Genomic DNA, 13,542 nt, shown 5'->3' with positions numbered 1-13,542 from the left:
TTTAGATACTTTATTTGGAAAGGCAAAATGCCTAGGCCCTCAGATGTAAAGCTTATACATTACATGGGTATAAGCTACTGCCTATGATGAAACATTTCTTTGGGAGTGGTCTTTTCGAGTCTGACTCCGTCCCATTCACAGGGCACACAGGCTCACTGAATGGTTTGATTAGGGTGAAAATGATGTCAATCATAAATGATCATACTTACAGTATACACCAACCAGTCATAACATTAAAACCACCTGCCTAATAATGTGTAGGTCCCTGGTGCCAAAAAACTTTGACCTGTCGAGGCGTGGACTCCACAAGACCTCTGAAGGTGTGCTGTGGTATCTGGCACCAAATGTTAGCAGCAAATCCTTTAAGTTGTGTAAGTTGCGAGGTGGGGCCTCCGTGGATCGGATTTGTTTGTCCAGCACATCCCACAGATGCTCGATCGGAAAGAGATCCGAGGAATTTGGAGGCCTTGAATTTACCTTGAACTCTTTGTCATGTTCCTCAAACCATTCCTGAACAATTTTGCGTGGCAGGGTGCATTATCCTGCTGAAAGAGGCCACAAGGAAATATCGATACCATGATGGGGTTTACTCGGTCGGCATCAATGTTTAGGTAGGTGGTGCATGTCAAAGTAGCATCCACATGAATGCCAAGACCCAAGGTCCTGGAAGCTGGAGTATTGATCAGGAGTTCAGGGTTCTTATGGCCTGGGGGAAAACATTTGAACTCAGGTTTCAGTGCTGTGAGATGAAGCAGCATTGTACAGTGGCGTGTGAAGAATGTGGGCAGGGATGTGTCCCCGCAGGTGCGGATCTGCTGTGAATGATAAATAGTGTGAAAATGTTCATGAATGAAATGAAACGAGGCAGAAAGGCTGTTTTCGCCAAGAGGCCTTGAATCCGACACATATGCTTTAGAGCATCTTACCATTAGATGCTCTTCTTCCTGGCTGTATGAGAGGTGAAATCTTTGATAATCCATATCTCAAACCATTACACATTCCAGGGACATGCGTGCCAGGTGGCCCAGACTCTCCTGTCCACAGACTGCAAGCGTTTAAATATATATATATTTTTAATTAAAGGCAGTTTAGAAAAGGAGCACTCTCCTGATGCACTCATAACATTACATTACAGCATTTGGCAGATGCACTTATCCAGAGTGACTTACAATTATCTCATTTATATAACTGAGCAGTTGAGGGTTAAGTGCCTTGCTCAAGGGCCCAGCAGTGGCAGCTTGGCAGTGATGGGATTTGAAATCACAACCTTCTGATCAGAAGTCCAGCGTCTTAATCACTGAGCTACCAAGAGGCGAGGTAGTGCTATATTGACATTTTGGGGAAAAAATATTTGGAAAAAATATTTTTCAGATTGTCTGAAATGATTAAAATCTTGTTACGCATGGAAAGCAGATCAACGTGGACACAATGTGGTTCTTTGTTTATGTTCCCACTTTCTTGAGCTCTTAAGCAGACTACCTCTTACTCGCCAGTCATAAAACTGACACCAACAAGCGGCAACTAGGATCCCCATCCGAGCTCAGGACCTCAAACTTCAGTCCCACCTAGCCCTTATTATGAGTTTTGTCCTTTTAGACCTTTTATGTCTTGTTGCCCCATTTTCATAGCTCTTAAAGGCTGAAGGCTCTGAATGTCCACCAGGGGGCACAAATGACTAAGGAGCATGTACTCAAGTGCCACAGACTACTTTTCATTTTCACAGATTTGATTAGACATCATCTTCAGTAACTGCTTTATCCTGGGAAAGGTTACAGTAAATCTGTGGCGTATCCCAGGAACACCTGGTGTGAGGCAGGGACACACCCTGTGAATGGAGCTCCAGTCCATCAGAGGGTACTGTGCACACACACACATTTACATCTAGGGGCAATTTAGTGTAGCCAGTTCACCTACTGGCATAAGGAAATCAGCAAACCCGTACGAAACGCTACAAACACATTATCCCGAGCACAGTACCAGGATCCAACCAGGGACTCTGGAGTTGTGTGGTGGCAACACTACCTGCTGTGTCAGCCTGGCGTTCTGCTTTGATCACACTTCCACAGAAATGTGCAGCAGGTCCAGTTTCATACCTGGCCAAGACTTATTTGATCCTTCGGCTTAATTCATAGTAACATCGCCATCTAAGACGGGCATAAAATTGTGATTAGTCTCAAGCTCTTGTACTTTTCTGGCCATAACCTTCAGGATCTTGAAGGTGGCAATATGATTGGCTGCCCACACTTCCTTGTGCTGGTTTCCAACAGAAAACCTTTCAACACTGACAAAACCAGCTTTTTGAAGCACAATATAGTCACATGGCATCCCGTCTTATGACATTAGTTATTTAAGAATTTTGTTTGAAACAGTGAAAGCTAGAGGTCTGGACTGTGGGACTGGCTTTGAGGGTAATTAATGAGATATTAGCAAGCCAGTGGTGTAAGAACGTAGAAATAAATACAAAAACTTTCTCCTTTATTACTCTTACAAAAAAACATCTCACCGGGTTTCCCAATTAAAAATATCCTGCAGATACATCCGGATTGTAACCTGTGAGATTTCGTAACACCCGCACAAACCTTTCACAAGGGCTTACATTTTTGTAAGGGTAAAATTAAGAGAAAAATCTTTGTTTCATGTGGGCTGAAAGATGCAAAAATGTCCAAGAGTGTCAATCAAGAACCAGAACACTTCAGCAGGATTAGTCCACTCTGTACATCTTTTTATTGTTTCTCTTTTTGTTGGCCATATAAAGGTTTACAGCTGTAGGAATCCCCAAAGTTATACATAGACGATAAATATCATGCTAACAAAGTATTAAATTTGTACAAAAATACTTTACAGCTCATAATGCCTGTCCATTAGAAATAAAAATACAATATTTCAGGGACCTAACAGTGAAATTGAGTCATTAATTCATCATACAGTGAAAATGGATACCCACTATTTTAATTGGCAGTGCTTAAATCCACATAAAATGATTACACAAAATGGAAAAACAAAAAAACAAACAAAAAAAAAACCCCCAAAACTTGGGCATCAACAAAATACACGTGCATGTCTCTACACATTATTTGCAGTGGTAAAACTGACATGGTAAAGCTGAGTACCGGACATCACAATGCTTGACCATGACAGGCAAAAGATTTCATGAGAGCGACATGTCAAAATTATGTCAAAAAACGACAACAGAAGATCTCAAATCCAGTGCATGAGATCAGGGAATGAACCCGTACCTGAAGGAACAGAACACAGTTCTCCAGAATCAAAAAAGTCTCTGTAAAGAAATGCCAGGTGAGCGTCACCCTGATGAGGGTCAGGAATTCGATTGGACCGATCATGTGCCATTTTAAATAGTGAGTAGTTAAGAGTGTGTGAACACAGACAAGCCACAGTTCACACATGTGTATGCTCACACACACACACACACACACACACAAACACACACAAACACACACACACAAACAGGTGAAGTATGTGCTGCCATAAGCAGTAGTTTTATCTTTTCTAATGTTTTGTTTAAATTTATTTTTCTGAATAGAGCTACAGCTTCTTTTTTTTTTAATTTTTTTATATGTATATGAAATGTTTCCTTGAACGATGTTCTGACACACAGAACCTCATTCTCACATGATTTAACACTCAAGTGCCAGTGTCTTTTTTTTGTTGTTGTTGTTTCTCTTTACAAATAGTTTGTACACCCTTTGGGCTAATGCCCTCTGGAGAAAAAAACAAAACAAAACACATTAAACATACAAAACCATACCAGTACCACATACAGTAGATTAGCATAAGTTGATATTCACTTAAACAAGGGAGGACTATAGACTAGAAGTTGTTTTCGGGCTTGCTCGCGTCTCTCAACTTCATGCTTCCTTTTTTTTTTATTTATTTTTTTTTTTATAAATATTAGGAGTGGTGGTTAAAAAAGATTCTCCAAACAGTTATAAAACCATGTCTGGAATGAAGATTTCTGTATTATGCGGAGACATTGTGTTACCTTGTAATGGGTCTGGCTGATGTGGGACTGTTCTCAGTAACACTTCAAGGCCCTTTGACACCAATCCCGCTCTCCATCGTCCAGAACAGGCATGAGAAGAGATGGATTTGGGACGCTCTGGACTGGATATTTGGTCTCTCTGCTTTGTGCTAGCAATGGACATTTCCAAAAAGCGACACAAAGCCTGGGGGTTTATGTTCTGCCTGCACCGTACACGTAACAAAGACTCCGAAACCAAAATACATCATCTTTACCACTATGTCTTCCCAATCATCTTAGAATAGTAAGGCGAGCTGATTGCTTAATGTGTCTTTTCCATCACTCAGGCTTCACACATTGCTCATTGATAAACCATTTGCCTCGACTAATAAAAATAGACTTCTGTCCAGTTCTAAGATAAGGTGCCTAAGGCAAGCACCGCCTCTTTAACATCATGGTGAAATGATCATAATTCACTATGAAATTAAGGTTCAAACATTTGTATGGATTTAACCCAGGAATCAAATGATGACCTTTGTTATTGATGTTTTGTTCTTTTTCGAGTGTTTTTTTTTCTTCTTCTTCTTCTGTACAGTCACACTTCAATCATTATAAAATAGTACTCAAAAGGTGTCATGCATTGTGCCACCCAACCCACCGGGGCTGACTAGCGTTTTACCATTTTAGGATAATCAGGTTCACGGTGCTGAGCTCGTGCTGAGCGCTTTTTCCTGCTGAGTGAGACATCATGTGGCATCACTTGTGAGGAATTACGGGGGGGATCCACTATACACAAACACACACACACACACACATACAAAAGTAAGGAGCAAGAGGAGGTGTGGAGGAGACACGGAGAACAGCTGAGGTTAGAACAAACAGAATACAGAATGTGGAGATTGCTCTGGCCGTGACTTACAGAAGGAAGTCTTGTTTACTCATACGCACATACACACACACACACACACGTACACACACACAGCGGCCAGTCTATAATCATGTGTAAACGTCTTAAAGATTCCCTTTGCTTCTTTTGCTTCAGTTTTTTCTGTTAAAACGTTTATTGGCAATAAAAATGAGGGATGGCACTGGTTCAGTTTTGGATTTTTAGATCACTTTCTCAGAGGTCAGTACGGCCTCCCTCTGTAATCAGTGTCATTTTCACAGGAGTAAACAGACAGGCAGCAGGTTGTGGGGAGGACCCCTCTCAGTGTGTGTGGCTCATGCTGTGGCTCAGGGAAGAAACTGGGTGTGCTATGTGCCAGAAGAGCTCCAGCTCTCTCCAGCAGGGGGGTGGTGAATGTCGGGAAGAGTTCACTTAGCACCATGAGGAGCACTTGAGCCTGTGCTGGGGAGGGTGAGATGGGGTTCTGCTATAAGGTCTTGTTGGGATCTCTGCCCTCTGACCCCACTGGCCTGGAGTTCTGTTGGGCCGCTTCCTGTGGGAGGGGCTCGGCTGGGTCAGTCCAGCCCACAGGCTCCTCACCGGGAAGCTGGTTCAGTTCTGTGGGCGAGGTTGAGGCTGACGCCGGGTTTCGGCTGATCACCAGGTCCAGCTTGTTCCCCGATTCTGCGATCAGAGGAACCACCAAGCAGCAGTCAAAGTCTCTAGTTCTGACATGGTTGATCTGTAACAGGAAGAAAAAGTCACCAACAGCTTCAGCTCAAGGACGTGCAAGAACTAAGGATTTCTGGATATGAAAAACCGTTCTGCAAATTTTTGGTTCATTTTTATTTTGTTGTTTCTAAACTCTAAAATTACTGTAATAATAATCAGAAGTCATCATTAAGTTCAGGCTAGAAATAAAAAGCTTAAAGTTGTGACGAAAAATGATTAAATTAGGATTTTTACGTTCTACCGTGTTTGCAGATACAGCCAAGCGAGCTTACAGAAGCTGGATAGAAGGTCTTATGTCTAACATATGTAGTAAAATTAAGATCAGCCAATCACAGCTTGATTTCTAATGGCTAGGGGCAATTTCATGGTGACAACATAAATCTAGGTCTTCTGGAAAGCCAATGCATGTCACCAACTGCAAGCACAAATCGTGGCCACGATTTACACAGGCATGCATATTACATGCAGCCAATCACTATATCTGTGTTGAGAGCACCAGTCAGGACGTTCAGAAAACAGGTAAACAAACATTGACTACCCATGGTAGCATGCGTCCATTAAAATAGAAATTAAATCCACCAAATTGATGCAACTGCAGAAGAATCCCAGACAGATATGGTTATGGATTTGCTGTCGATGGTGAAAAATTGGAGATAATTAATGATAATGAGTCTTTTATTAATCACATATACATTACAGCACAGTGAAATTCTTTACTTTGCATACCCCAGCATATGAGGAAGCTGAGGTCAGAGTGCAGGGTCAGCCATGATGGAGCACCCCTGGAGCAGAGAGGGTTAAGGGCCTTGCTCAAGGGCCTAACAGTGGCAGCTTGGCAGCGCCGGGTCTTGAACCCCTGACCTTCCAATCAGTAACCCAGAGCTTTAACCGCCAAGCCACCACTGCCTTAGGATTAGGATTAGGATTAGCTGATCAGTACCACTGTTATTAGCATTGACTTATCAGTGTGTTATACTGTTTTCTACATTCCTGCATAGTATTACAGGATTCCTTAGATTCCTTTTTCACTGGTAGTTATTTGCGTGTAGTGGTTAAAAATGAATGTCCTCTTATTATTTTAAAGTAGATATTTGGTGAGACTTGTAATATATGATGTCCACACTGTGCTCTATTTGACTGAAAATGGTTTTATTACCAGCAAAGAATGTGCTGAAGGTGTATGCATAAAATGGCCTATTCAAACTGTTCATCAGTATGAATTACAGTGACATTTATCAAATGAATAATAACATTTACACATTTCTGGAGGCTGCTGATGTAGAAAAAGTTCAAATTCAATAGCCTCAATTGTATTTCACTCAGTTTTTGCACTTAAAAGGTAAATCAGAGCACTATGCTAATGAGACCTTTGGTGTTTCAGCTAACATGGGAAAGATCCATTGTTCACCAACCAACTACAACATTTCCCTTGCTTTCTTTTCTTGCATTGTCTAAACAAGCTTTTGCTCTTTGAAATGTTTTCTGTCTAATAACGGTGCTATGTTGTGTTTAAACATGTTTGGAATTCAATCAGATTATAATTTAATGTCACTAGGCCATGAGAGGCATAAAACCGATGGTGCTTTTCAACGTGGAGGTGCAGCTCAGCTTGGTAAATGTCACTATTTCCATCATCACACACCGCACCTAAAGCACTTGTGCTGAATGTGATCTAAGCCGAACCGAGTAGGGACGTACGGATGGAGCTAAAAATACTGCAAATAATGCACTTATTCATCACAGACTCATCCTGATTAATATTTCTGGCTGGAGTCACTTTTCTACCACCAAAAATACATCACCTTCAGTTGCAGTGTAGTGACTGCCAAATGGCTTTTTCAAATGTGCTTTATCTGGTGGACTTAAGAGGCAACATTACAATTTACACAGCACAGTAAAGTTTTTTGTCACTAGTTAGGTTATTTTTTTTTACATTTCTCACCCCTGATCCATGTCAAATCTGCCAAGTTACTTACATACTTAGGGCCAATACCAAATGACCTCCTATTCACTTCGTTTGTGTCCTACCAAGGGTATAACATAATGGCCTTGTACACTGTACTTAGTGCCCTACATGCATAGTGTAGAGTGCCATTTAAGATTCAGCATAGAATCTTAAATCATATAGAAAAGTTTTAACTATTGGTAAACTTTACTGTGTGTTGGGGTGTCAGTATTATGTGACGGACATTCTCAGCCTCATGGGATAAGGAGCATCTGATATCTGTTGTACACTTTCCTGGCCACAAGCTTTGGAATCTTCAAAGTTGTAATCTATACACACTTTGATGCATTTATTTCCAATGGGAGAACAAGCATATGGCAGTGGTGGCTTGGCGGGTAAGGCTCTGGATGACTGATTGGAAGGTTGGGGGTTCAAGCCCCAGCACTGCCAAGCTGCCTCTGTTGGGCCCTTGAGCAAGACCCTTAATCCTCTCTGCTCCAGGGGCGTTGTATCATGGTTGACCCTGTGCTCTGACCCCAGCTCCCTAACATGCTGGGATATGTGAAGAAAAGAATTTCACTGTACTCTAATGTATATAAGACCAATATCAATATCATATATAGTCACTGGGCTAAAAAACATCCACAGCACTGCTTGTAATAGTTATTATAGAGTTTTATTTGAAGCAGTTAGTGGGAGTAAACAAGATAATCTCATGTGTTTGTGGACAGGCTCCGGGAAGACGTTCGTGGTTGGTCATGTGTAACGTCAGTCAAGTGTCTCTTTTTACGAATGAAGCTAGCTCTTGCCCATGTTTATTGACAAACAAGTACAAGTGACTGCTAGAAGTCTGGCTTGCGAGATTATGCGTTGGGAAACAGGCACACACACTCGCCAGGATACATATAGTTCTGAGTTCAGATTTTATTACTGAGCCTTGCTGTTTGGTGAAGAATCACTATTAGTGTCCATTCCTTGGATGTCTAGATTGGCCTATAGTGACAACCACTGGATCTTTAACACCTTCAATGGACTGTGTAGAGTGACAGTGTAGTCTACCTGTAACAGCCTGTCGTAGGGTTTGAGCCCCGCCACTTCAGCAGGCCCACCTGGGCGAATGTTATTGACGTAGACCCCCTTCTCCAGGAGCCCATCGGACACACTGAAGCCAAAGTCCTCCAGGTCTGACTCTTTATTCAGACTCACCTGCAGTAGATAGAAGGAATGAACTTGTATTGAATGAAACAATGCAGGTATTAGCGAGTGTGGTGTTAATCGTATTAATAGACGTGACTACCTTGTGTAGCTCCACAGGGTTTGGGGACACGATGTCCTTGATCTCTTGCTGCATCTTCCTCATAGCGAAGGCTTTGCGTCCACTGTCACTAGGAAGTGTGTTGCTACGGTTGCCCTGGTTATACTGTGACCTGTTGCTACCACGTTCCTGGAAGCTGGCCTGCCTGCCCAGTTGGCACCGTGCAGGCGCTGGATCATGGTTCAGACTCAGTGTACTGCCAGACATTATGGTAGCCTATAGCGCAGAGAAAGTAGCACAGTGAAATTCTGAAAAGCTACAAGGAACACAGTGCTCCTTAAATGTACATTGCACCCTCTACTGATTCTACACAATTTCAATTGTAGCAAATGTTATTACACAGACACTCAGTAGTGGGCTGCTGCTGATTCTAGCTCTCTTTTGACAAAAGAGATGGTTAGACACACAAAAACAGTCACAAAAACAATTCGAAACCATCTGCTTGCTTCAGTGAAATCATTCATCACTATATCAATGCACAAACACTCTTGCTATCATGCATCGTAGCTGACTGAAGACAAACACATAGTACAATCTCGAAGAGTTTCCACCATGGACAGCCATGGCAATAACTAATCGCACACACAGTTTACAACTCGGATGGATTTTGGGCATCACAATGTTTGGTGGTGGTGTTTGACAAAGCCTGGTTAAAGGATGTATGGTTAAACAAGACTGAAAGTCAAAAAAGAAAAAAGCCTTGCAGGGGCTCTCCCATCATGCTTTGCACGAGCCCACATGCCCATTTCTCCAGATCTGCATCATTGGACAGTTCTGAGTGATTGTCACCCAAACTGTACTGAAAGGAGAGTCCTGGTTAATGATGGATGTCAGCACAAGACTGAGCTCTCCATCTCACCAAGGTGATGCATTTTTGTTTTATCAAAACAGTCAACAAACAACTAGTCATGCATTTTTACACAACAACAGAATTTGTTCACTCCAGATGACATGGTGTTTTTTGTCCTTATGAGCTGTTTTTTGGGGTTTTGCTTTCGTAATACAGTGATAAACAATAGCAATACTAACGAAAGGCATACACTTAATCAGGTCAGATTTGTGCCCAAGGGTACATTCGGTTTGTTCTAATAACTCTTTAAAAAATAATAATAATAAAAAAAAATTCTACAGAGTTTCTACAGAGCACTGCAGCATGTAGCTAACAATATATAAAAATCAGCTTCGCTTTTTTTCACAAGCTGATTATGGCTTCAAAATACCTGCGAAATTAGATCTAAAGTGAGATGCATCTCTAATTCAGTAAGAATTAATCATAGAGAATGCTGATTCGATGTAATGCGAGACCAAAGCAAACGATCCATTTAATATCACTAAGTGGCTTGACTGAATAAAAAAAAATCTACCAGTAGCTGGAAGGGTCTGTCTCGGTTTGATCTGTATGAAAGGTCATCATCATTTCTTAGTTGTTCATATATTTTGAATGCACCCCCAGGGTTTGTAATGGTTTGTAATGGTTGTGTGTTATGGACCCTCCCCTCCCTCTGGACCCTCCCTCCCCCCAGCCTTAAGCAAGCGTGAGACTCTGAGCCACACAGCACAGGGAGAGCTCCAGGATGCCAGTGCTACAAGCAGAGAGGAAGCCCAAAAAAGGAAAGGGGGTACCAAGACGGCCAGGTTTCTCTTAGTCAGAAGCCTGTTTGGCTTGTCCTGGAAAGAGAAGGAGCAGTTACACAAAACCAAAGGCATGACAGCGTGCGTCTGTAGACGGGGGTTGGGGGAGGGGGGTGTATGGCGGAAGGGTGGGACGCTGTAAGAAATGCATGGGTATGTTAAAATCTGGGAATGGTCACAGTTAGGGGATGAAATGAATTTTGGTTGTATGATGAAGTGCTATTATTGTGTTACCTCAAGTTCGCGGAGGATCCCAGACTGGCCGCATGTCTCCAGGTCCTCCAGCGCCTGAGACCAAAAGTTCTCTTCCTGATCCGGCTCTGTGCCATCGTGACCCACGGTGAACCTGGCAATGACAAACAAAGGAGGTTTCAACACACCACCCATGCTGCTACTACTACAGCAGTCAATGAGCAGGCAGGCACCACAGGTATGAGCAGAGAACACGACCAATGGGGCTGTGCAGGCGCTGGTGGTGAAAGTGTGGCTCGGAAAAGAAGAAAGGAAATGGGACACACTGTCCGGTGTGGCTGGACACAGAGATGGTGACGCGATGCCAGGCTGTGATACCCATAAAGGGCCACGTGGCTTGGGGGGCATGGGGTGAGGGGCCACGCTGGGTTTGGAAAATGGAGCACATGGCACTGAGCCTCACCTGCTGTCTGAGATAAGGCCAGTGGGCAGCGTGCCGGCTCTGCAGACAGGTAACGGAGAGACGCTTCAATCAACATGATCACGTGAAACATTAGCTCAGAAGCTTTGTGTCTCACCACAAAACAGGAGCTATTATTATTGCTTTGAAAGTGCTTTTATAAAATGACATTCATTGGTAAAGATTTCTTTTCAGATGAAGCCCATAGAAGAGATTTTACAGCTGAATACTGAAAATGCTTGCATTTACCACTATTAACGTAAACAGTTTCTAAACAGCTTTTCATGCTTTTTGAATAGACTTGAATTGCAAAGTATACATCATGTGAAATTTGTTTTATTCAAAATATGCACGTTTGATACCAAATATATGAATTAGTACATCAAGTGTATTATATGATGCTCCATTTTACTTCAGATTTAGAGCCTCTCTGTGCCTTTATGGAAGTGACAAAAACACCACTGAGGAAGAGGCATTCCACACCATACTCTGTAACTGGGCACAGTATAGAGTTGTGCTAATAAATTTACATACCCCTTGCAGAATCTGCAAAATGTTAATAATTATAAATAAATAAATAAGGGGCATCATTAAAATTGCATATCGTTTTTTTATTTAGTTCTGTCCTGAATAAGCTATTTCACATAACAGATGTGTACATATAGTCCACAAGACACAATAATAACTGAATTTACACAAATGAACCAGTTCAAAAGTTTACATACGCTTGATTATTAATCCCACGTGTTGTTGCCTTGTTGATCAACGACTGTGTTTATGTTTTGTGATAGCTGTTCATGAGTCCCTTGTTTGTCCTGAGCAGTTAAACTGTCCACTGTTCTTCAGAAAAATCCTCCAATTCCTGCAGATTCTTTGGTTTTCTAGAAACTTCTGCATATTTCACCCCTTTCCAACAGTGACTATATGATGTTGAGATCCATCTTTTCACACTGAGGACAACTGAGGGACTCGTACACGACTATTACATAAGGTGAAAACATTCACTGATACTCAAGAAAGCAACATGATACATTAGGAGCCAGGGGTGTGTAAACTTTTGAACAGGATGATCGTTGTCATTTGTTATTATTTTGTTTAAAGATCTTTTTTTTTTCCATTTAGTACTGCCCTTCAGACGCTAAATAAGATATTTACATGTATCCCAGAAGACGAAATAATAATAATTTACACCGATCATCCTGTTCAAAAGTTTACACCCCCTGAGGAATGCAAACTTAATGTATCGTGTTGCCTTCTTGCGCATAACTGAATGTTTGCACCGTTTGTAATAGTTGTGTACGAGTCCCTCAGTTGTCCTCAGTGTGAAAAGATGGATAACAAAATCATATAGCCGCTGTTGGAAAGAGGTGAAATTTGCAGAAGATTCTGGAAAACCAACGAACAGTGAGCAGTTTAACTGCTCAGGACAGCACTGCAATCATAATATTAGAATGTACATTCATCGGTCCTTTTTTCATTTAAATCTACCACATAGGTGCACATGGTAGGTACACAATTACTGACCATAGCCCATCAGTTGTATTAGTCATACCCTCCTCTTCCCCCTCCATCAGGGACCACCACTGAGCAGGCATTATATAAGTGGTGCATCACTCTCAATACAGAAGAGACACTGACATGATGATGACATAGTAGTGTGTGTGGTGCGGGTATGAGTATCTGACACAGCAGCAATGCAGCGCTGTTTTTTGATCACTGACGGTCCTATAGTAGTCCCTGTCCACTGCTGGGTGGGATACGGTTAGTCATTTTATACCTACCAACTGCCCAATGTGGTAGGTGCACCTGATTAAATGACCAAAAAAAAGTATACTGTACATACAAGGCAAATGAAGTATGAACACTGGATTCAGGTTCTAAATTGTTCTTTTGCTCAGCGTAAAGCATAGTTTGTGTACTGTAGGTGTGCTAGTGCCAAATACCCGCTAGCAGTTGGTTTGTCCCATTCATCATCACTGAGGCCCAGGTCCTGCAGGACGGTGCTCCTCTGACGGCCGCTGCCTGGAGATACACTGCCACGAGTCACTTTGGCGTTCCTCCACTCATGACTGTGGAAACTGTAGCCCGATGCTTGGAAACCAGTTGGGGCTGGAACACACACACACACACACACACACACACACGCGTACGTTAATTTGTAGCCTGGACCAGCCCATGACTTGGGGATTGTAAGCTGAACTGCCAAGAAGGCAGTTCAGAAAGATATAAAAATGCATCAGTATTCATGAGATTATTTCTGTCACAGCCTTAAGCTCTGTGACTGTCCTGTGACTGTTCTCCAGGGTCCCAGTCCAATATAAGATGATGTACATCAATCTTTGTACTAAATCACTGTGATCGGTGATCAGCCTGTGTTGCTCTCTACTTCTCATTTCCTCCA

At 42.2% G+C, this 13,542-nt stretch overlaps 1 protein-coding gene across 1 annotated transcript in view; it reads right to left on the bottom strand.

Moving 5' to 3' along the window:
* Window positions 1-5,064: 5,064 nt before the first annotated feature.
* grip1 (glutamate receptor interacting protein 1) overlaps window positions 5,065-13,542 on the bottom strand; it is a 305,869-nt gene continuing 297,391 nt past the window's right edge. The window contains exons 20-24 of the mRNA XM_053650250.1: window positions 13,085-13,250; window positions 10,724-10,835; window positions 8,840-9,073; window positions 8,602-8,748; window positions 5,065-5,607 (exon numbers count right to left, since the gene is read on the bottom strand). Coding sequence (XP_053506225.1) covers window positions 5,353-5,607; window positions 8,602-8,748; window positions 8,840-9,073; window positions 10,724-10,835; window positions 13,085-13,250 — 914 coding nt within the window. The 3' untranslated portion in view covers window positions 5,065-5,352. The remainder of the gene's footprint in view (window positions 5,608-8,601; window positions 8,749-8,839; window positions 9,074-10,723; window positions 10,836-13,084; window positions 13,251-13,542) is intronic.

Source organism: Ictalurus furcatus, chromosome 19 (genome assembly GCF_023375685.1).
Source record: "Ictalurus furcatus strain D&B chromosome 19, Billie_1.0, whole genome shotgun sequence".
In the NCBI taxonomy this organism is placed as follows: Eukaryota; Metazoa; Chordata; class Actinopteri; order Siluriformes; family Ictaluridae; genus Ictalurus; species Ictalurus furcatus.
This window is presented reverse-complemented; position numbering and strand designations above follow the sequence as displayed.